The sequence below is a fragment of the Eriocheir sinensis genome, chromosome 59 (genome assembly GCF_024679095.1).
Source record: "Eriocheir sinensis breed Jianghai 21 chromosome 59, ASM2467909v1, whole genome shotgun sequence".
Lineage (NCBI taxonomy): Eukaryota > Metazoa > Arthropoda > Malacostraca > Decapoda > Varunidae > Eriocheir > Eriocheir sinensis.
In genome coordinates this window covers 1,619,321-1,643,435 of record NC_066567.1, presented here as the reverse complement: position 1 = coordinate 1,643,435, position 24,115 = coordinate 1,619,321, and the positions used below count along the sequence as shown (strand labels likewise).

Here is a 24,115-nt window from a genome sequence, read left to right as displayed (position 1 = left end):
CGTGTCATGATAATTCAAATTAGCCACAACCCTGAAATTTAAATGCAAGTGTTTGTTGTACAGAGGTATACAGAATTAATATGCAAGACACTTACATTTTCAATATACATTAATTGAAAGTTCATAAGATGGAAAATATAGTGCATACCAGCTTTTCCAATGATGCAGACAAAGTGGTCGCGTGCCCTTCCCTCAGTGTTGACAGAAAACTATGTCTCTCCCGTGAAAGGGGCGTAAGGGAAGTTTAAGGGAAAAAGAGCGTTAAGGGAGAGAGAGACGGCAGGGAGAGAGAAAAAGGTCAATCCAGGGAGAGGGAGAGCTGGAAAAAGGGAGAATCGGGGAGAAGGGAGCAGTTACAGTAAGGGAGAGACAGTCAGACCTTGAGATATTTTTCACAAGGACAATAGTTTTCTTCGTCTGGCTTGGCGGGAATCTGTTCTTTTCGGTCCGTCTTCCTTCCCGGCCAGCATAAATTCATAGTTTGAGTCGTTAGTCATTTCGATGGTCGGCCTCGGAGTCACGGGAAATTAATGGAAATGCAAGTTAATGGAAAAAGTTGACAGGCCAGTAAAATTTAGCGAGGAAACTTGATGAAATGCTGTTGTGAAAAATAGATTCCAGTGGTTGGGGGGAAACTAATATAATCGAAAGTTTTATATAATTGGGGAAATTTTGATAAAAATACTTTATCTCCTTAATCTTGTACGTCCTTTCTTGTCCACTAACATTATGCAATGGTTCAATATATTTTCTCTCTCTCTCTCTCTCTCTCTCTCTCTCTCTCCCTTCCTTTCTTTATAGTTTCCCAATTTTTTACTTTTTCTCCTTCCTTTTCCCTTCCCTTCCTCTTTCTAGTATTTCCCAACAGTCCCATCTACTCCACCTTCTTCTACCTCTCTTCATCTCCCCTTCCTCTTTATACCACTTTCCACTTCCCCTGTCGGTCTCCCCCCCTTCCTCACCCCACACACTGGCTCGGATGAAAATGTTACCAAATCGACAAAGTTTTGACGCGTGGAAGACTCCCGCGAGGGCTAACACGCGTCTATGGGCCATTGCCTCGGGAGAACTGGACTATGGGCGGTCTTTTCTCTTGGGTCTTGTGTTGTTTTGAGATCGCATGTCTGGTCTGAGGGTCTTGGGAGCGTCTGGTCTTAGGAGAAGTCTTAGGAGGTTATGGATGTTCCTTGGGTAATTCAGGTTGGTCGTAAGAGTATTCATAAGAGATGGTTTATTTTTTGTGCATTTTAGGGTCTTAGGAGCGTGTGATCTTATGAGAATTCCTAGGTTGTTCTTGTTTGAGGGGTAATTCAGGTTGGTCGTAAGAGTAGTCATAAGAGATGGTTTATTTTTAGTGCATTTTAGGGTCTTAGGAGCGTGTGGTCTTGTGAGAATTCCTAGGAGGTTGTTCTTGTTCGTTTGGTAATTCGCTATGGTCTTGAGAGTATTCCTAGGAGTAAGTTATAGTTTTTAGTATGCCCCTTCTATTGCATTCTATAGGTATTCGTGGTACTGGATTCTCTTAGCGTGGAGGATCTGTGAGTAGTCCTAGGTGCTTGAGAATTAGTCTTATTTAAATATTATGAGTATTTTTCCTGTTAATTTTCCTTTGGTAGTGTTATAGGAAGTTGGATAGTCCGTTTAAAGTATTTCTGCACTCCCCGTTCAAATATTCAGAGTATTTTTCCTGTTTACTTTCCTTTGGTAGTGTTATAGGGAGTTGGATAGTCCGTTTAAAGTATTTCTGCACTCCCCGTTCAAATATTCAGAGTATTTTTCCTGTTTACTTTCCTTTGGTAGTGTTATAGGGAGTTGGATAGTCCGTTTAAAGTATTTCTGCACTCCCCGTTCAAATATTCAGAGTATTTTTCCTGTTTACTTTCCTTTGGTAGTGTTATAGGGAGTTGGATAGTCCGTTTAGAGGTTTCTCCACTCCCCGCAAAGTCTCTCCACTCCCCTTCTTCCCCTCCCCGCCAGGCTACCAGTTGGCCCAGTGGCAGACGTTACAGACGCCGGAGATGCCGTCCCTCGGGGGTGGCGGCGTCTCTCTCGCCATCCTGCCGCTCCCGAACTTCGAACACCTCATCTTCGCTTCCGCCGGGGTGAGTGGAGTATTTTAATGAACACCAAACACCTGTGGATACACCTGTCCACCTGTCCTTGTATATATGGATTGATGTATATAAGCTTCATGTAACTTCGTATTTCGACCTTCTCTCAGACTCTCTACGCAAGAACCCCCGAAATTGACTCTTCTTTCGGCCACCTCTTTAGATTCTTTTTAGGAGCAGCGAGTAGCGGGCTTTTTTTATTGTTTCCTTTTTTGTTCCCCTGAGCTGTCTTCTTTGTTGTAAAAAAAAAAAAAAAAGCAAAGTCTCTCTCCTGTAACGTATCATGACTTCCCCCCCCCCCTTAGTCAGCCGTCCCCCTCCTTGCACGCACGAAACCCCGGCTAGCCAGAACCTCCCCCTGTAACGTATCATGACCTCCCCCCCCCCTTAGTCAGCCGTCCCCCTCCTTGCTCGTACGAAACCCCGGCTAGCCAGAACCTCCCTCTGTAACGTAGCATGACACTCTCCCCCTTAGTCAGCCGTCCCCCTCCTTGCTCGTACGAAACCCCGGGTAGCTACAGGGGAGCTTCGTGGTACAGTGGTTAACACACTCGGCTCACAACCGAGAGAGCCCGGGATCGGTTCCCGGGCGGATTGGAGAAATTTGGGCGGCTTTTCCGATACCCTACGCCCCTGTCCACCCAGCAGTGAATGGGTACCAGGTATTAAACGGGGGTGGTGTCCCGTCTCCTGGGATCTGTTTCGTTCTCCTATAATTCCTTCCTCTTCTGTCTCTCTCCGGCATATGACTGCTGGTGTTGCGCCGACTAAACGACTTTCAAACTTTCCCCTCCTCTCCTACAACTCAATCGCCTTCCCTGCTCGTACGAAACTCCGGCTAGCCACATCCCCCCCCCCCCTCCCCCCCTAACCTACCATGACCTTCCCCCGCAGCCCAAGATCACGGCCTACACGTACCATACCACGGGAAACCACGATCCTTCCTTCATCGTCACCACCGAGTGCTCCGCCGTCAAGGACCTGGCCGCTGCTGCCGTGGGTCCCGACTTTGTGCTTGTCTACGTGTGTGAGGGTCCGGTCAGCAGGGTGGAGGCGAGGATTGTCCACTTGGAGGCTCTGATGGAGGGTGAGTAGACTAAAAGTGGAGGCTCTGGTGGATGGCGAGTGGAGTAAAGTGGAGTTGAGTGGAAGACTGAGAAAAAATATACTGAGGAAATCGATGAGTAGATTAAAGTGGAGACTGATGGATGGTGAGTAGAGTGAAGTGGACGGGACTTGAGTGGATGAGTGGGATAGAGGTGGATGAGTGAACGTTGGAGTGAGTTGAAAATGATGGGAAAAATATACTTTGAAGTCGATATATGGAAATTAAAAGATAAATATTGAAGTAAATGATACGGTGAAAGATAATTACACAAGGCAGAGAATGAAAAAATAATTATATGAGGAAATGAAAACTTAGCATAGCTCGTGAAATAGTTAAAACAGGTAGACATAGAGAATCAAAATGAGTTATTCCTTTTATGAAGCGAAATATTCCGGCCTTTATTAAGTTTTATAATAACGTTTGATGCTGAAATAACTTGCGTGTTTATTTGTGAAGAGGAGAGAGGGAGGGGAAGGGGAGGGGAGGGGAGGAAAGGAAAGGGAGAGAAATGGAGGGGAGGGGAGGAAAGGAAAGGGAGAGAAATGGAGGAGAGGGGAGGAAAGGAAAGGGAGAGAGAAATGGAGGGGAGGGGAGGAAACAGAAGGGATGGAGGGAAGGAATGGAGGAAAGGGGAGGAGAGAGAGGGGATGGAGGGAGGGAATGGAGGAAAGTTAAGGAAAGGGAGAGGAAAATGGAGGGATGGAGGGAGGGAATGGAGGAAAGTTAAGGAAAGGGAGAGAAAAATGGAGGAGAGGGAAGGAGATAAGAGAAGGGAGAAGAGGAAAGAAAAAGGGGAGGAGGATGAGAAGAAGAAACGGAAGGAAAGGAATGGAAGAGAAAGGGAAGGAAGGGAGAGGCGAGGAAGGGAAGGAAGAGAAAGGAAAAAAAATGGATCTGAGCGTAAAGGAAAGGAAAAAGTAAGGGAAAGGAGAGGAAGGAAGGAAGGAGAGAGAGAGAGAGAGAGAGAGAGAGAGAGAGAGAGAGAGAGAGAGAGAGAGAGAGAGAGAGAGAGAGAGAGAGAGAGAGAGAGAGAGAGAGAGAGAGAGAGAGAGAGAGAGAGAGAGAGAGAGAGAGAGAGAGAGAGAGAGAGAGAGAGAGAGAGAGAGAGAGAGAGAGAGAGAGAGAGAGAATTTAGTTTTATTTGTTACAAGTTAATTAAGTGAGGCGGTGAATGAATATGATTGTGTTATGAACGTGTGTGTGTGTGCGTACGTGTGTGTGTGTTGGAAGACTCATTGATATTGTTTGCACCAGCTGATGAATGTTTGCGGGTTAATGTCTGTCTGTCTGTCTGTCTCTCTCTCTGTCTAAAACTGTTCTAATGGCTCTTGAATCCCTTGTCAAACGTTCCCAAATTGGTTCTGATCCCCTAAACCTCCCTCCGGTTAGTTCTGTTTATGGTCGGTTTTAATAAAGGGTTCTGCAAGGTTCTAATCAAAGTATCTATGGATTGTAAGTTCTTATCAAGGGTTCTATAGGTTCTACATCCTGATCTAGGGTTCTAAAGGTTCTAATAATTCTAATAACGGGTTCTGAAAGGTTCTAATCAATGTTTCTAGATGGCTTCTGTCTAAATGGTTATCTAATGTTTTTATCTAATTGTCTAAGGAAGGGTTCTGTCTACGGGTTCTATCAAGGGGTTTCTCAAGGTTCCCACGGTTCAAGGTTCTAATCCTCCCCTCCTCCGGTCAGGCCGCGAGGACATGATGGGTCAGCAGGAGAGTCAGCTATCTGCGTGTCTGGACGGTCTGCGGGGCATCCTGGAGAGCCGGAAACCCTACGTGGCGGCGCTGAAACAGGTGGTGGACACGGACGCCCTCATGACGGTGGACCATGCGCAGGTACGTACGGAGAAAGAACACGGACGTAGCTTAAGGGAATGGACGAACGAAATGGTGGATGATAATTATGGGAGAATGACTTAATCTGGAAGCAGCGAGGGTCCAAATTTGTGGCGTTACAGCGAGGGGCCAAATTTGTGGCGTTACAGCGAGGGTCCAAATTTGTGGCGTTACAGCGAGGGTCCAAATTTGTGGCGTTACAGCGAGGGTCCAAATTTGTGGCGTTACAGCGAGGGTCCAAATTTGTGGCGTTACAGCGAGGGTCCAAATTTGTGGCGTTACAGCGAGGGTCCAAATTTGTGGCGTTACAGCGAGGGTCCAAATTTGTGGCGTTACAGCGAGGGTCCAAATTTGTGGCGTTATCGTGTTGCAGCGACGGGCCACATTTTTGCCGTGATATAACTCTCCCCAAAATAGATGATGCATAACCTGATCACAAATGCGTTGATATATATTATGAAGTGGTTTGCGTGAGTGATGATTTTTTTCTCATTAATTCGCTTCGAGGGGCCTTTAAGAAAAGTGACCCCCGAAGCTACCGGGTTAAAAGGAATGAAAAATACTTGTTAAACAGACATAGAAACACTCATTCAGTATATATCTATTTAAGCAGAAGAGGAATAAAGTACTGGAAGGATGATGTAATATTGGCGGTAGTGTCTTTAAACGAACGAACGAAAGGGAGAATTTGTGATATGGGAGACTGACTTAAAAGGAATGAAAAATACTTGTTAAACAGATATAGAAACACTCATTCAGTATATATGTATTTAAGCAGAAGAGGAAGAAAGTACTATTAACCCATATATAGTTGATTTCAGGGTGTAATTAACTTGTATACAGGTAATTACAGTATCTAATTCCATCGGTACAGGTGTGGAGCGGCCCCATCACCGTGCCTGAGCTCTGGGTGGGTCAGACCTCGACACTCCAACACACCGTTGTCATCCCGCCCGAGGGAGTGACGGGCGCCAACCAGAGTAGGGGAGAGTACGAGGCGCTGCTGGCGAGGCTACAGGTGAGGGGAAGGGGAGCTTGTGGTAGAGAGCGCCGCATGAATTAAGCTGTAGATCATTGACTTAATTTACCAGACATGCATCACGGAACACTAGCTAAATGACAATGGCAACCTCCTCTACCGGCCGAGTCTGAGAGGCGGTATAGTCGTAACTTGAAAAATCCTTCCCTCTTACAGGCCGAGGTGCGGGAGGTCCAGGCATCGCTAGGCTCCGTCCTGTACTACGCCGGGGAACAGACCATCAGAAACCCAGTCCTCGGCGCCTCCCTCTTCGCTACCACGGCACAGTTCGACGTGGTCTCCGTGCACAAGGTAAGGACAGAATGAGACTGAATGGGACGGGGAAAATAAAAGTTCTTCTATATAACTAGTAATGAATGAGATTTGTCTTGTATATCATCAACAATACCCATTTCGCCGCTCAAGAACACATATTTGACAAGGCTTTCGCAGGAGTTGTGGGCATTTCCAGTAGTAGTTTTGTGACCCTGGTGGTAGTGTGACCCTTCCTCTGTACCGTGAACCTAAAGAAAGTCATTATATATAGAACCCGTGGTAATTTCCAGTAGTAGTTTTGTGACCCTAGTGGTAGTGTGACCCCTCCTCTGTACCGTGAACCTAAAGAAAGTCATTATATATAGAACCCGTGGTAATTTCCAGTAGTAGTTTTGTGACCCTAGTGGTAGTGTGACCCTTCCTCTGTACCGTGAACCTAAAGAAACTCTCATTGGAGCCAAACTGACTCCCTCTTTGATATGAGAAGGTAAAATGTCTTGTCATACCGACTTTTAAACTTGTTCCTTGTTCCAGCTTCACGGCGTCACCCTCACGAGCCTCGCAAATGAAGTACTCCTTGACGGGCCGGACCAAGTCATCTCTGGACACTGGCAGTTCGTGAGTCTCGCTGCGCAGAGGTTCACCACGCGCTCCCAGCACCCACCAGGCTCCATCAACGGGGTGCAGACCGCGGGTGAGTGGCTGGGAGGGGCTTAAAGGGCTGTATTTTAAGACACCATCGCTTTTCACATCGACTATTACTAAAGGTCAAAGAGGGTATCAATCGGGTATTTATGAGTGTTTTTTTAAGGTTCATGGCACAGGAGGAGGGTCAAACTACCAACAGGGTCATAAAACTACCCCTGGAAAGGCCTACAGCTACTACGAAAGCCATGTCAAATGTGTGAACTTAGGCAACGAAATGTTTTAAATTACGACCCTTATCTGTGAATGGGACGAAACAAAGGGAGGCGAGGCGAAGTAGGTCGTTAGTGAGTTATCTCTAAAACGTCTAAAGGGAAGGAGAGTTTGTTATGCAGATGAGGGGGAGGAAGGGAGGGATTGAACTGCTATAAGAGAATGGAGACATCTTCCTTCCTCGCCTCTTCTCCCTCCCTCCAGTCATCTCTCCCCCTCTCTTACCTCTCCCTCCCTCCTTATCTCTCCTTCCTCCACTAGTCTCTCCCCCTCTCCTGCCTCTCTCTCCCTCTGTTTACCTCTCTCCCTCACGCCTCCCTCTTTATCTCTCCCTCTTCCTCCCTCCCTCCAGTCATCTCTCCCTCTCTTGCCTCTCCCTCCCTCCTTATCTCTCCCTCTTCCTCCCTTCCTCCACTCATCTCCCCCTTCTCTTGCCTCTCCCTCCCTCCTTCTCTCTCCTTCTTCCTCTCTCCCTCCAGTCATCCCTCCCTCCTTATCTCTCCCTCTTCCTCCCTTCCTCCACTCATCTCCCCCTTCTCTTGCCTCTCCCTCCCTCCTTATCTCTCCTTCTTCCTCTCTCCCCCTCTCACCTCTCCCTCCTTATCTCACCCTCTTTCTCCCCTCCATAATCTCCCTCTCACATCCCTCTTCATCTCTCCCTCAGACTACATGCGTAAGAGTGTGGCTGGGCAGGTTGTATCCGGACGTCACACATACCACACCCTCACCGCCGGCCGCGTGTGCCACATCACCGGGTGCGGCCTGACCAACCCGCTGACTGTGAACGGCCTCAGCACCGCCGCCATCGTACGTCAGCGCCAGGACGTGACATTTACCGCGAGGAAGACGTTCGCGAGGCTGATCGTGCGGGAGGCTCTGGAGGTGGCGGCCATCAACGGGGTGAGCGCTTGAAGGGGACCGTTGGAGGGGATCTTGAGGGTGTTCTGAAGGGAGAGTTTACAAGTGTTTGAAGGGGGATCCAACAGTTGTTTTGAAGGGGAGGGGATCTTGAGGGTGTATTGAAGGGAGAGTTTAAAAGTGTTTGAAGGGGGATCCAACAGTTGTTTTGAAGGGGAGGGGATCTTGAGGGTGTTCTAAAGGGAGAGTTTACAAGTGTTTGAAGGGGGATCCAACAGTTGTTTTGAAGGAGGGATCTTGAGGGTGTTCTGAAGGGAGAGTTTACAAGTGTTTGAAGGGGGATCCAACAGTTGTTTTGAAGGGGAGGGGATCTTGAGGGTGTTCTGAAGGGAGAGTTTACAAGTGTTTGAAGGGGGAGCCAACAGTTGTTTTGAAGGGGAGGGGATCTTGAGGGTGTTCTGAAGGGAGAGTTTACAAGTGTTTGAAGGGGGAGCCAACAGTTGTTTTGAAGGGGAGGGGATCTTGAGGGTGTTCTGAAGGGAGAGTTTACAAGTGTTTGAAGGGGGAGCCAACAGTTGTTTTGAATGGGAGGGGATCTTGAGGGTGTTCTGAAGGGAGAGTTTACAAGTGTTTGAAGGGGGAGCCAACAGTTGTTTTGAATGGGAGGGGATCTTGAGGGTGTTCTAAAGGGAGGATTTACAAGTGTTTGAAGGGGGATCCAACGGTTGTTTTGAAGGGGAGGGGATCTTGAGGGTGTTCTGAAGGGAGAGTTTACAAGTGTTTGAAGGGGGAGCCAACAGTTGTTTTGAAGGGGAGGGGATCTTGAGGGTGTATTGAAGGGAGAATTTAAAAGTGTTTGAAGGGGGATCCAACAGTTGTTTTGAAGGGGAGGGGATCTTGAGGGTGTTCTGAAGGGAGAGTTTACAAGTGTTTGAAGGGGGATCCAACAGTTGTATTGAAGGGGAGGGAATCTTGAGGGTGTTCTGAAGGGAGAGTTTACAAGTGTTTGAAGGGGGATCAAACAGTTGTATTGAAGGGGAGGGGATCTTGAGGGTGTTCTGAAGGGAGAGTTTACAAGTGTTTGAAGGGGGATCCAACAGTTGTTTTGAAGGGGAGGAGATCTTGAGGGTGTTCTGAAGGGTGAATTTACAAGCGTTTGAAGGGGGAGCCAACAGTTGTATTGAAGGGAGGCTTAACTATTTTGAAGGGAGATTTAAATGAGCAAGTTTTGAATGAAGATTAGAAGGCGGAGATTGAGGCCGTATTGAAGGGAGACTTGGTTATTTTGAAGGGAGATTTAGATACGTCCTGAATGGAGATAAGAAGGGTGATTAGGATGGTTTTAGATTATTTTGATGTTTTGAAAGGAATTTTGAAGATGCTTGCTATAGAGGTACATTTAAATATAGCATATCCTTAATGTTCTTGATTTTTGAATAGATTAATAGTTATAATAATTGCTGAAGAGTTAATGGCTTGGGTAGTTTCAGTAAGAGGAGTGTTTGAAAGCTGTTCCTTCAAATACTTCCTTCTATAATATCTTGAACTTGCATCCTCTATTATATATTCGAATTCAAACTCTTATACTCTATGATGGATTCTAATTCTCCTATCCTCTATAATGTTCTTCCTAACTTCAATCCTCTATAACATCATCTAATCCAATATTCCTAACTTCAATCCTCTATAACATCTAATCCAATATTCCTAACTTCAATCGTCTATAACATCATATAATCCAATATTCCATAACTTCAATTCTATAACATCATCTAATCCAATATTCCTAAACTCGATTCTCTATAACATCATCTAATCCAATATTCCATAACTTCAATTCTCTATAACATCATCTAATCCAATATTCCATAACTTCAATTCTCTATAACATCATCTAATCCAATATTCCATAACTTCAATTCTCTATAACATCATCTAATCCAATATTCCATAACTTCAATTCTCTATAACATCATCTAATCCAATATTCCATAACTTCAATTCTCTATAACATCATCTAATCCAATATTCCATAACTTCAATTCTCTATAACATCATCTAATCCAATATTCCATAACTTCAATTCTCTATAACATCATCTAATCCAATATTCCATAACTTCAATTCTCTATAACATCATCTAATCCAATATTCCATAACTTCAATTCTCTATAACATCATCTAATCCAATATTCCTAACTTCAATTCTCTATAACATCATCTAATCCAATATTCCTAACTTCAATCCTTTATAACATCATCTAATCCAATATTCCTAACTTCAATCCTTTATAACATCATCTAATCCAATATTCCTAACTTCAATTCTCTATAACATCATCTAATCCAATATTCCATAACTTCAATCCTCTATAACATCTAATCCTCCCCTCCACAGATCTCCTTGGGTCAGGTGTTGGGCCAGGCGGTGTTCACAGACGTGGCGGGGACGCTGGTCTTGTCTGGTCGTCACAGCATCCGGAAGCTCACAGTGGGCGGCAACCTGAACGTGGGGACGGTGAACGGCGTGAACGTGGCGGACCTGGAGAAGGCGATGGTCAGGAGGCGCGGGGACTACAGGCTGACAGGTGGGTAGTAGGGGGAGAAAGAAAGAAAACAAACCTCTCGGGGAAAAAAACCCAGAAGCCTACATTTGACCCGGTAGCTTCAGGGATCATGTTTCTTAAAGACTCTTCTAAGTGAATGAGAAAAAATCATCACTCGCGCAAACCAGTTAATTTTTTTTACAACAGACCGCTCAAGGGCACAAAAAAAGGAAACTATAATAAAAAAAAAGCCCGCTATTCGCTGCTCCTAATATCTCAACGCATTTGTTATCAGGTTATGCATAATCTATTTTTTGGGGTTTATATTGTGGCAAAAATATGGCCCGTCACTGGTACACGATAAAGCCACAAATTTGGCCCGTTGCTGGTACACGGTAAAGCCACAAATTTGGCCCGTCGCTGCATTTTTTTTTACAGTAAAGGAGACGGTTCAAGGGCGTAAAGAAAATAAAAAAAGCCCGCTACTTTGCTCTTGAATAGAGGTCAAAGGAGTGGCCAAAAAGAGAGGTCAATTTCGGGAGGGGAGGTGTCCTGATACCCTATACCCGGTTAATCCCTTCCTTTCTCCCTCAGGTTCTCTCGTATACAAGAACCGCCTGATGGTAACTGGGAACAACGAGGCTCGTGTGGTCAACGGCGTGCCCTGGGGTGAGCTGCTGCCCCTCAACGCCCCCGTCACGGTCTCCGGCGCTTACACCTTCGCCCGCGCTACCATCAACGCCGCGCTTCGATCAGACAGCATCAACGGCCTGGATTTAAGCAGAGATGTAGTGCTGACCGACGCTGAGCAGACCATTGAAGGTGAGAGGGGGAGCGTGACGGAGAGGGGCGTCAAAGGGTCTCGATTATGTCTTTTTCTTTGACCTTTTTTCTCCATTCTTCTTTCCTTCTTTCTTAATTTTTTTTTCAGGTTTTCTTGGTCATTTTTCCTATCTGTTGTCTTTGCTTTAGTGTTTTCCTTCAATCTCTCCTTATCCTTCCATTCTCTTCCTTTCGCCTTCACACGTAACCTTTATTTTCCGGCACTTTCCAACTCCGTTCTTTTTCCTTTCACTCTTCTATTTTCAGTTTTTCTTGGTCATTCTTCCCTTCTCTTTCGTCTTGGATTTTTAATTTTCTTCAGTCTCTCCTTATCTCCTTCCATTCTTTCTTTCGCCTTCAAACGTAACCTTCATTTTACTTCACTTTCCAACGCCATTTTCCTTTCAGTCTCTTCTATTCCCTTCCTTCCTGATCATATATTCTGTTCCTTCACTTGTAGTCCATTCTCTCATCCAGTATTTTCCTATCTCTCATTACCATCATCTGTCTTTCCCCTTCAGGTTGCATCCGCTTCCTGGAGAGTGTTCACGTGACGGGCTTTCTCTCATCCAGTATCTTCCTATCTCTCATTACCATCATCTGTCTTTTCCCTTCAGGTTGCATCCGTTTCTTGGAGAGCGTTCAGGTGACGGGCTTTCTCTCATCCAGTATCTTCCTATCTCTTATTATCATCCGTCTTTCCCCATCAAGTCGCATCAGGGCATTCTCTCATCCAGTATCTTTCTATCTCTCATTAACAGCATCCGTCTTTCCCCTTCAGGTCGCATCCGTTTCCTGGAGAGTGTGCAGGTGACGGGCTCGGCAGGCGTCCGTATGGCTGAGGGTGCTACCATCAACGGCATAGATCCTTCAGAGGTGGCCACGGGGGGCAACCTCGGGGGCGGCGGCGGTGGTGTGGTGACCGTGGTGGTGGAACACGAGATGAAGTTGACTGTGATGCATGTAAGATATGGTGTTGATGGTGTTGATTGGTGTTGACACTTGACGTACCTGTGTTTTCCTGAATATCACCTGTGTTTTTTTTCTTCAGGTGAAAGGTAACGTGGTCATTCCCTCTGTCAACGGCGTGAACCTGGGCGACTTGGCAAAACTGTTCTGGCGTAAGTCCGTGGCGCAGGAGATCAACGTGCCGGTCCACATCAGGGAAGCGGTGTTCTTGTGAGTGTTGCTGTATTGTGTTGTATGAGTGTTCCATCCAACTTTTTAATGCATCAGGGAGGCGGTGTTGTTGTGAGTGTTGCTGTGTTGTACGAGTGTTCCATCCAACTTTTTAATGCATCAGGGAGGCGGTGTTCTTGTGAGTGTTGCGGTGTTGTGTTGTATGAGTGTTCCATCCAACTTCCTAATGCAAGAGTTCATCATAATTTTCAGTCTTTCATATTTCACTCATGCCTCGAATGCATTTCTAGAGAGATTTATTCTCGTGTTAAAAAGATATACTCCTGCGCTGTCCAACTTCCTAATGCAAGAGTGTCATAATCTTCACTCTTTCATCCCTTCCACTCGTCAATCCGTTCAATATATACCCTTGATTTCTTAGTCCTACGCTACTCTCCAACTTCTAATGCAAGAGTATGTCATAATCTTCACTCTTTCATCCCTTCCACTCGTCAATCCGTTCAATATATACCCTTGATTTCTTAGTCCTACGCTACTCTCCAACTTCCTAATGCAAGAGTATGTCATAATCTTCACTCTTTCATCCCTTCCACTCTTTCAATGTATCTGTAAAGCTTGGGTACAGATTCCTATAATGGATACTACTGATATCTTATTCCTGCGCTGTCCAACTTTCTAATGCAAGAGTTAATCATAATCTAAACTCTTTCATCCCTTACTCTATCAAGATCGCCAAAGCATTTTATTCCTATGCTATTTTCTGAGACAAACTTCAGTACACTTTCCTACAATGGTTAACCTTGATATCTCTTAAGTGGCTAAGTTCTAGCGGTCTTTCCTTGGTCCAGACGACAGTAATGAGCGGGGAGGGCGTGAGAGTCCCGTGGGCGTGGACAGGAAATGGGCGTAGCATGTGGGCGGACCGTGTGAAAGAGGAAGGCATTAAGAAAGAGAGGAAGGCAGGAAGGAAAGGCAAGATTAAGAAAGGAAAGGAAGGGAAGAGAAGGGAAGAAGGAATTAAGGAAGAGAAGGGAAGAAGGAATTAAGGAAGAGAAGGGAAGAAGGAATTAAGGAAGGGAAAGAAAGGCAAGGCAAGATTAAGGAAGGGAAAGGAAGGGAAATGAAGGGAAAAAGGAAGAAAGGGAAAGGCTAAGGAAAGGAAAATAACAAAAGGGAGAGGAAACCAGAACAGGAAATGGGTAAAATTGGACATATTGAGGGAAGGTGAAGTCGGCCAGGTGGAAATCCAGCAACAAAGGGAAGGGATGAGGAAACTTACCTTTGAAACTTGCTTGACTTAACCTACGAAAAGCCACTCGAGAGATGGAATTAAGGTCTCCCAGTAAGGTAGACAGGAGAGGAGTAGATGGTAGTAGATGTTTTGATATTATGGTGGTCCAGTAAGGTATAGGCGATAGCTAAATTGGAGTAGATATTTTGATGTTATGGTGGTCCAGTAAGGTAGATGGGTGATAGTTAAATGGGAGTAGATGTTTTGATGTTATGGTGGTCCAGTAAGGTATAGGCGATAGATAAATGGGGGTAGATGTTTTGATGTTATGGTGGTCCAGTAAGGTAGATAGGCGATAGATAAATGGGAGTAGATGTTTTGAGTTATGGTGGTCCAGTAAGGTAGATGGGTGATAGTTAAACGGGGGTAGATGTTTTGATGTGTGGGTTTGTCTGTTCTTAATTTTGAGGTTATATTTTTAATGGATCTTCTGTTTCTTTAAAATCTTCCTTCATTTGGTTTAGTCTCCCTTATTTTTTTCGTTCTTTTATTTTTTTTCTGGTCTTCGAAGTTTCCAGTCTCTACATTTTTTTTTCAAGGATTATTCATCTTTTTTTCGTCATTCTCACTTTCATTCTCTCATTTTCACTTTCATTCTCTCATTTTCACTTTCAATCTCTCATTTTCGCTTTCAATCTCTCGTTTTCGCTTTCAATCTCTCGTTTTCGCTTTCAATCTCTCGTTTTCGCTTTCAATCTCTCATTTTCGCTTTCAATCTCTCATTTTCGCGTCTTTCATACTTTTTTTGCGTCTTTTATTTTCACTGTTCGCGTTTTCCTCCTCGCGTCTTTCTTCTCAACCATCAAGTTCTAAATCTGTGTTCCTCAGGGGCGGCGTGGAGGGCAGCACACTGAACGGCCACGCCCTGACGGAGTACCTTCAGCTGAACGCCAACCAACGGATCACCGGACGCTACTCCTTCGAGGTGAGCATACCAAGAATAGTAAGGGAACGCTGAAGGGGAGTTGAGTGTTGATTAGTGTGTCGGAAGTAATGAAACGAGAGTGGACTTTACCGTAGAGTTTTACACCAGTAGCAAGCGAGTCTTACTTTCACTCCCTCTATCCTTAACTCCTAAACTAACTCTTATATCATTCTACTGTCCCTAAACTAACTCTTATATCATTCTACTGTCCCTAAACTAACTCTTATATCATTCTACTGTCCCTAAGTCACTCCTGCATGCTTCTCCTCCAGGGCTCCGTCAAGGTAGCCGGCAACATCGTGGTGGCCGAAGGGAGGACAGTGGCTGGAGTTGATGTGTCCACGCTGCCCGCCCGCCTGATCACCGTGGACGAGCCGCAGACGCTGGAGGTCGAGGTGGTGAGTGTCTGATGCTGGGAGGTGGTGGTGAGGAGGTCGTGAGTAACTGTGCCAGATTGTCGTACTCGCTCACTAGTATGATTTCAGACCCAAAAACTCTTCTGGGCCTCAATAACGATTCATTTATAGTTGTCGTTAAAATATAGCCAATTCCTGATGTTATCAATAGTTATGCGTCAGGAACCGTTAAATACTATGCTCTTGAGTACGATAATATGGCTAAAGATTCATTTATAGTTCTCGTTAAAATAGTCAATTCCTGATGTTTCTTGGCAATAGTTATGCGTCAGGAACCGTTAAATACTATGCTCTTGAGTACGATAGTCTGGCAACGGTAGTCGTGAGGAGGAGGAAGAAATATCGTAGCAGTAAATGAAAGAAAAGTTTGACCAAAAAAACAACTCTGTCTAGTAAGGAAACAGGAACCCGAGAGGAAAGTAGAAAAGTTATCCTCCAAAGCCACCGTGCCGAACTACTGAGGGAGAAATTTCGACCAGCCCCCAATTTCGACCCGCCCCGAATTTTTTTTTTTTGAGAAGTTGGTGTCAGACTGTTAAGAGTGGAGGGTGACCATAAATGTTTGTCTCCACAGAGGTTCTCCGGGCGCGTGACAGTCGTGGGTGATGTTGACCTGCACGGGGACTTCTCTGGCCTGCACGTGCTGACCAGGGCGTTGCGGCTTGACCAGACCATCCCGCACACAGGTGAGAGAAGTACACTAATTACCTACCTGTGTTAATACCTGTAATTCAATCTTTCATTTTTATTTCTTCATCTTTCAATTGTTTTTCCTTTTTTTTTTACATTTTACCTCCATTTTCCGTTTTTTTTTCTTCTCCTTCAGGTCGTCTAACCTTTGCCGGTGGTGCCCTGATGTCCTCCCTACAAGTGACCTCATCTGACCTGACTGTGACCTCCATCAACGGCCTGGACGTGGCGGCGGCGGCTTCTGACCTCGTGCTGGTGGACCAGGACGCGACCATTACAGGCGGCGGGGGAGTACGCTTCTCCGGCGACGTCAACAGTGAGTAGAGAGGCGGTTTTGAGATTAGTGAGATTAGTGAGCATATATTAGTGGGATCAGAATATATTTATCTTTTATATTCTTTAGTGAGATTGGTGAGCTTGTATTAGTGAGATTAGAGCCTGTTAGTGGCATCAGTGAGATTGGTAAGGCTGTGTATTAGTGAGATCAGTGAGCTTAGTTATGAGATTAGTGAGATCAGTGAGCATATTAGTGGGATCCGTATATATTAATCTTGTATTCTTTAGTGAGATGGGTGAGCTTCTATTAGTGAGATTAGTGACCTTGTGTTAGTGGGATCAGTGAGATAGGTAAGGCTATGTATTAGAGAGATCAGTGAGTTGAGATTAGTGAGCTTAAGGTATTCATACTCGTCAGTTCATAGCGAGATTAAAGAGTCTTGTCGGTGAGCTCAGACCAGTGAGATCAATAACCTTGGATCAGTGAGCTTTAAGGGTCAATTCAGGTATTTGAAATTGTGTTGGTGAGCTCAGACCAGTGAGATCAATAACCTTAGATCTGAGTTTTAAGGGTCGATTCAGGTATTTGAAATTGTGTTGGTGAGCTCAGACCAGTGAGATCAATAACCTTAGATCAGTGAGCTTTAAGGGTCAATTCAGGTATTTGAAATTGTGTTGGTGAGCTCAGACCAGTGAGATCAATAACCTTGGATCAGTGAGTTTTATTAAGGGTCGATTCAGGTATTTGAAATTGTGTTGGTGAGCTCAGACCAGTGAGATCATTAACCTTAGATCAGTGAGTTTTAAGGGTCAATTCAGGTATTTGAAATTGTGTTGGTGAGCTCAGACCAGTGAGATCAATAACCTTGGATCAGTGAGCTTTAAGGGTCAATTCAGGTATTTGAAATTGTGTTGGTGAGCTCAGACCAGTGAGATAATTAACCTTAGATCAGTGAGCTTTAAGGGTCAATTCAGGTATTTGAAATTGTGTTGGTGAGCTCTGACCAGTGAGATCAATAACCTTGGATCGGTGAGTTTTATTAAGGGTCGATTCAGGTATTTGAAATTCTACCTTAATGAAGGGGCAAATTTTATCTTTAATGAGGCATAGTTAGCTTTGGTCTTACCTCGTTAGTGTTAATCAATACCTCGTGGCCAGTATCGCCGCTATGGGTTTCAGTGTGAAGTGAATTTTCGAAGCATGACTTTAGTTTTATTTGGGTCAAGATGTTCGCTATACCCTTTTTCTCATTGTTTTTGTTTTGTTTTTTCTCATTCCTTTGTGCCTTCCTCTCCCCTTCCCTTTCTCTTCCATTCATGTCTCCTGTTGTCTCCCTCTTTCTGCCTTCCTCTGTCCCATTTCCCTTCCCTTTCTCTCCCGTCCATGTCTCTTGTTCTCTCCCTCTTTCTGCCTTCCTCTGTCCTTTCCCTTCCCTATCTCTCCCATCCATGTCTCCTGTTCTCTCCCTCTTTCTGCCTTCCTCTGTCCTTTCCCTTCCCTATCTCTCCCGTCCATGTCTCCTGTTCTCTCCCTCTTTCTGCCTTCCTCTGTCCCATTTCCCTTCCTTTTCTCTCCCATCCATGTCTCCTGTTCTCTCCCTCTTTCTGCCTTCCTCTGTCCTTTCCCTTCCCTTTCTTTCCCGTCCATGTCTCCTGTTCTCTCCCTCTTTCTGCCTTCCTCTGTCCTTTCCCTTCCTTTTCTCTCCCGTCCATGTCTCCTGTTCTCTCCCTCTTTCTGCCTTCCTCTGTCCTTTCCCTTCCCTTTCCCATCCATGTCTCCTGTTCTCTCCCTCTTTCTGCCTTCCTCTGTCCTTTCCCTTCCCTTTTTTTCCCGTCCATGTCTCTTGTTCTCTCCCTCTTTCTGCCTTCCTCTGTCCTTTCCCTTCCCTTTCTTTCCCGTCCATGTCTCCTGTTCTCTGTCCTTTCCCTTCCCTATCTCTCCCGTCCATGTCTCCTGTTCTCTCCCTCTTTCTGCCTTCCTCTGTCCCATTTCCCTTCCCTTTCTCTCCCGTCCATACCTCTATCCCTTCTCTCCCGCTGTCCCCTTTCCCTTCCTCTCCCATCCATACCTCCTCTCCTCTCCCACTCATCCCTTTCTCCCTCCTTCCACCATACCTCTCCTCCACACCACTTAATCACCACCTCACCGCCGCCAGTCCGTGAGCTCCATGTGTCTGGGTTGGTGGACGGCGTGGACATCGCCCGCATGCTGTCTCGCGCCCTCCGCACCACGTCCCACACGCCCCAAGTGGTCTCCGCCGCCCTCACCGTGGAGAGAGATGTTCACTTCGCCCACGGCCTCACCCTGGCACGCGTCAACGGCGAGGACTGGACCACTTACTTAGGCAACGTACGTGACCACTTACCCAGCCAACGTCCGTGTTTTAACCTAATTTAACATTTATATTTTTGCTTACTGAGTTTTCTTGAACACTTAACCTAATCTAGACTTAACCTAATTAACTTAACCAGCATTTCTATTCCAGCATTTTAATTTTTGCACACATATCTTGAACACTTAACTTTCTTGCATCCTTAGTTTTCTCGAACACTTAACCTTCTTGCATCCTTAGTTTTCTCGAACACTTAACCTTCTTGCATCCTTAGTTTTCTCGAACACTTAACCTAATCTAAACTTAACCTAATTAACTTAACCAAGATATTTAATTTTTGCACGCTCAGTTTTCTTGAACACTTGACCTAATCTATCTTGACCTAATTAACTTAACCAACGATTTCATTTTTGCACGCTTAACCTAATCTAGACTTCTAACTTAACCTACTCCCTTATTTGAACCATCCTAATCCTTTTCCATAGTAACTCAATCCACTTCTCCTTTCTCCAATCCCTTTAAAGATATGGCTAATTAATCCCTTAACAATATCTCGATCCATTTCTCCTATCTCCAATCCCTTAAATGACTCGGCTAATCCCTTAACAATGACTCAATCCACTTCTCCTATCTCCAATCCCTTAAATGACTCGGCTAATCCCTTAACAATAACTCATCCATTTCTCCCTTCTCCAATCCCTTAAATGACTCGGCTAATCCCTTAACAATAACTCAACCCACTTCTCCTTTCTCCAATCCCTTAAATGACACGGCTAATCCCTTAACAATAACTCATCCATTTCTCCTATCTCCAATCCCTTAAATGACACGGCTAATCCCTTAACAATGACTCCATCCATTTCTCCTTTCTCCAATCCCTTAAATGACACGGCTAATCCCTTAACAATAACTCAATCCATTTCTCCTATCTCCAATCCCTTAAATGACTCGGCTAATCCCTTAACAATAACTCATCCATTTCTCCTTTCTCCAATCCCTTAAATGACTCGGCTAATCCCTTAACAATAACTCAATCCATTTCTCCTATCTCCAATCCCTTAAATGACTCGGCTAATCCCTTAACAATAACTCAACCCATTTCTCCTATCTCCAATCCCTTAAATGACTCGGCTAATCCCTTAACAATAACTCAATCCATTTCTCCTATCTCCAATCCCTTAAATGACTCGGCTAATCCCTTAACAATGACTCCATCCATTTCTCCTATCTCCAATCCCTTAAATGACTCGGCTAATCCCTTAACAATAACTCAACCCACTTCTCCTATCTCCAATCCCTTAAATGACACGGCTAATCCCTTAACAATAACTCATCCATTTCTCCTATCTCCAATCCCTTAAATGACTCGGCTAATCCCTTAACAATAACTCAACCCACTTCTCCTATCTCCAATCCCTTAAATGACACGGCTAATCCCTTAACAATAACTCAATCCATTTCTCCTATCTCCAATCCCTTAAATGACTCGGCTAATCCCTTAACAATAACTCAATCCATTTCTCCTATCTCCAATCCCTTAAATGACTCGGCTAATCCCTTAACAATAACTCAACCCATTTCTCCTATCTCCAATCCCTTAAATGACACGGCTAATCCCTTAACAATAACTCAATCCATTTCTCCTATCTCCAATCCCTTAAATGACTCGGCTAATCCCTTAACAATGACTCCATCCATTTCTCCTATCTCCAATCCCTTAAATGACTCGGCTAATCCCTTAACAATAACTCAACCCATTTCTCCTATCTCCAATCCCTTAAATGACACGGCTAATCCCTTAACAATAACTCATCCATTTCTCCTTTCTCCAATCCCTTAAATGACTCGGCTAATCCCTTAACAATAACTCATCCATTTCTCCTGTCTCCAATCCCTTAAATGACACGGCTAATCCCTTAACAATAACTCATCCATTTCTCCTATCTCCAATCCCTTAAATGACACGGCTAATCCCTTAACAATATCTCAACCCATTTCTCCTATCTCCAATCCCTTAAATGACACGGCTAATCCCTTAACAATAACTCAACCCATTTCTCCTATCTCCAATCCCTTAAATGACACGGCTAATCCCTTAACAATAACTCAACCCATTTCTCCTATCTCCAATCCCTTAAATGACACGGCTAATCCCTTAACAATAACTCAACCCATTTCTCCTATCTCCAATCCCTTAAATGACACGGCTAATCCCTTAACAATAACTCAACCCATTTCTCCTATCTCCAATCCCTTAAATGACTCGGCTAATCCCTTAATCCCTCCTAATGATCCTCCTCCAGGTGGTTCAAGTCGGCTTCAAGGGGCGTATTGAGGGTAGGAAGCTGTTTACCGGCGGCCTGCGTGTCTCCGGGAACCTCCAAGCTGGCAGCATCAATGGTGTGGACCTCGGCGCTTTGGCTTCACGGATCCTAAGAAAGAGCTCCCACCAGGTGATCTCCGGGCACTACACCTTCCTGGGCGATGTGACGGCAGGTGAGGAGGAGGAGGAGGGAAGGAGGGAGAGGAAGTGAAGGGAAGGGATGCATTATAGAAGATGGACTGGGCATGGAAGGGAGGGTGGGGAAGATGAAAGGAAAGTGAAGGGGAAAGGAGGGAGAGAGGAAAGGATGGGAGAGAAAGTGAAGGGGAGGGATGCATTATGGAAGGTGGAATGGGTATGGAAGGGAAGGAGAGTGAGGGAAAGATGAAAAGTTAAGTGAAGGAGAAAGTTTGAGGAAGGAAGGAGAGAAAGTGAAGGGAGGGGATGAAATAGGAAAGGAAGAAGAGGGAATTGATGGGGCGGGAGAAAGGAAGGGACAAGCGGATGGGAAATAAAGATGGAGAATGGGGAAAAAAATAAAAAGGTGAAAAAGAAAACGGAAATGAATACAAAAACCCTCCCCCCCCCCCCCCCTAGATGTGTTGGACGCCCCTGTCATCGATGGCGTGGTAATGGACAACTTAGCGCTGGTGGGCGGCGGTGCTCAGCTGGGCGGCACGGTCACCTTCGCCGAGGACGTCACCTTACTGGCTGGCCTCACCGCCGACTCCAACGTCCTGGACTCGTGTGACTTCAGCAGAGTGAGTGTTAATGGGATTGGTTTGGCTGAGAGAATGCAGATGATGGTAAACTTTTGCATTAGAAAGTTGGACGGCAGTATAGTTTGGGCTCGCTGCAGACTCCAACCAGCAGAGTGAGTGTTAATGGGATTGATTTGGCTGAGAGAATGCAGATGATGGTAAACTTTTGCATTAGAAAGTTGGACGGTAGTATAGTTTGGGCTCGCTGCACACTCCAACCAGCAGAGTGAGTGTGATTTCAGTAGTGGGTGTTAATGAGATTGGTTTGGCTGGGTGAAAGGTGTGAGAGAATGCAGATGATGGTAAACTTTTGCATTAGAAAGTTGGACGGTAGTATAGTTTGGGCTCGCTGCACACTCCAACCAGCAGAGTAAGTGTGATTTCAGTAGTGGGTGTTAATGAGATTGGTTTGGCTGGGTGAAAGGTGTGAGAGAATGAAGATGATGGTTTACTCTTGCAGTAGGTAGTTGGACTGATGAAAGAATGAAGATGCTGGCGAAATCTTGCATTAGAAAGTTGGACTGGTGAAACAATGAAGATACTTGTTAGTTCTTTCATTAGGGAGTTGGTTTAAGTAGGAATGAAGGAATGGAGATGCTAGTTAACTCTTGCGTTAGAAAGATGGACAATGTAGAGATGAGAGGATCAAGATGCTAGTTAACTTTTAGGAATTTTGACGGTATAGGGATGAAGGAATGAAGATGCCTCGTAGTATAATTCTTGCCGTTTCTCATATCCTCAATTTCCTTGTCACTTCCTCTTCAATTCCTCTTTTATTTCCCCTTCATCTCTTCCCCTCCATATTCTTTTTTTCAGTTATTTATACTACATCTTGAGCTTTTATAGGGGATTTACCGGCTAAAGCATGTATGGTAAGTCCTATTGAAAAATTGACCCTCTGTTCAGCTCCCCTCTCTCACTTTCCCCCCAAGATCCAGACCGGTCCCGTGGTGGGCGGCGACGGGCAATCTCTCGTAGACATTCCTGGGATGGAGATTGACACCCTGGTGGTTGAGAGGCGAACCTTCCTCTCTTCCTTCGCCTCCATCACCACCACCTCCAACATCGACATCTCGCGGCTCCTCCACTCCCTCGTCCTCAAGTCCACCGACCAAGTGATTACAGGTGAGATTGGACAGGTGATGGAGGGTGTTAATTAGGTGAGGGTTTGTACTTACCTGTTGAGTGTGGTGAATAACCCAGTACCAGCAACGGGCCAAATTTGTGCCATGATATAAACCCCCAAAAATAGATGATACATAATCTGATCACAAATCCTTTGATATATATTATGAAATGGTTTTGTGAGTGATGATTTTTTCTCATTGTTCTCGCTTAGAGGGACCATTAAGAAACATGATCCCCGCTGCTACTGGGTTAAGAATGAGGTCGGTTTTTTTAACAAGATTTTCTCTCCGCCAGGTTCTGTTCGGTTCCTGAATGACGTGCGCGTGGGTGAGCTGAGCGCCGCGGTGGTAGATGGCGTGGACGTGCAGGCGCTCTTCACCCAGGCTGTGCTGCGGGGCCAGGACGTGGTGAGTGGGTGAAGGGAGGCTGAGGAAAAGGGGGGTGGGAGAAAGCATATAGGCTTGGGTGGTAGTACTGAGCAAGGAGTTAACCCGTCCGCTGCGATTGGCACGGATTCGGCGTTCACTGGTAGCCTGGTAACATGCACTCCCAGGTCCTTCTCTGCCTCTGTGGTGGATAGTAGAGTGTTTCCCATGTGGTATTGGTGTGCTGGATATCCCTTCACTGGTAGCTTGGTAACATGCACTCCCAGGTCCTTCTCTGCCTCTGTGGTGGATAGTAGAGTGTTTCCCATGTGGTATTGGTATGCTGGATATCCCTTCACTGGTAGCCTGATAACATACACTCCCAGGTCCTTCTCTGCCTCTGTGGTGGATAGTGGAGTGTTTCCCATGTGGTATTGGTATGCTGGATATCCCTTCACTGGTAACATAGACTCCCAGGTCCTTCTCTGCCTCTGTGGTGGATAGTAGTGTGTTTCCCATGTGGTATTGGTATGCTGGATATCCCTTCACTGGTAGCCTGATAACATACACTCCCAGGTCCTTCTCTGCCTCTGTGGTGGATAGTAGTGTGTTTCCCATGTGGTATTGGTATGCTGGATATCCCTTCTCTGGTAGCCTGGTAACATACACTCCCAGGTCCTTCTCTGCCTCTGTGGTGGATAGTGGAGTGTTTCCCATGTGGTATTGGTATGCTGGATATCCCTTCTCTGGTAGCCTGGTAACATACACTCCCAGGTCCTTCTCTGCCTCTGTGGTGGATAGTAGTGTGTTTCCCATGTAGTATTGGTATGCTGGATATCCCTTCTCTGGTAGCCTGATAACATACACTCCCAGGTCCTTCTCTACCTCTGTGGTGGATAGTAGAGTGTTTCCCATGTGGTACTGGTATGCTGGATATCCCTTCACTGGTAGCCTGATAACATGCATTCC

The 24,115-nt window shown here is 45.3% G+C and overlaps 1 protein-coding gene across 1 annotated transcript in view; it reads left to right on the top strand.

Annotated features, from left to right (window-relative positions):
* Positions 1-24,115, top strand: part of LOC126985324 (uncharacterized) — a 46,572-nt gene that overhangs the window by 9,380 nt on the left and 13,077 nt on the right. The window contains exons 9-28 of the mRNA XM_050840079.1: positions 1,978-2,102; positions 3,006-3,198; positions 4,912-5,060; positions 5,935-6,078; positions 6,256-6,390; positions 6,889-7,048; positions 7,937-8,172; positions 10,529-10,718; positions 11,271-11,498; positions 12,280-12,461; positions 12,550-12,677; positions 14,758-14,854; positions 15,127-15,252; positions 15,845-15,956; positions 16,097-16,276; positions 18,393-18,586; positions 20,873-21,065; positions 21,490-21,653; positions 22,586-22,778; positions 23,076-23,188. Coding sequence (XP_050696036.1) covers positions 1,978-2,102; positions 3,006-3,198; positions 4,912-5,060; positions 5,935-6,078; positions 6,256-6,390; positions 6,889-7,048; positions 7,937-8,172; positions 10,529-10,718; positions 11,271-11,498; positions 12,280-12,461; positions 12,550-12,677; positions 14,758-14,854; positions 15,127-15,252; positions 15,845-15,956; positions 16,097-16,276; positions 18,393-18,586; positions 20,873-21,065; positions 21,490-21,653; positions 22,586-22,778; positions 23,076-23,188 — 3,242 coding nt within the window. The remainder of the gene's footprint in view (positions 1-1,977; positions 2,103-3,005; positions 3,199-4,911; positions 5,061-5,934; positions 6,079-6,255; positions 6,391-6,888; positions 7,049-7,936; positions 8,173-10,528; positions 10,719-11,270; positions 11,499-12,279; positions 12,462-12,549; positions 12,678-14,757; positions 14,855-15,126; positions 15,253-15,844; positions 15,957-16,096; positions 16,277-18,392; positions 18,587-20,872; positions 21,066-21,489; positions 21,654-22,585; positions 22,779-23,075; positions 23,189-24,115) is intronic.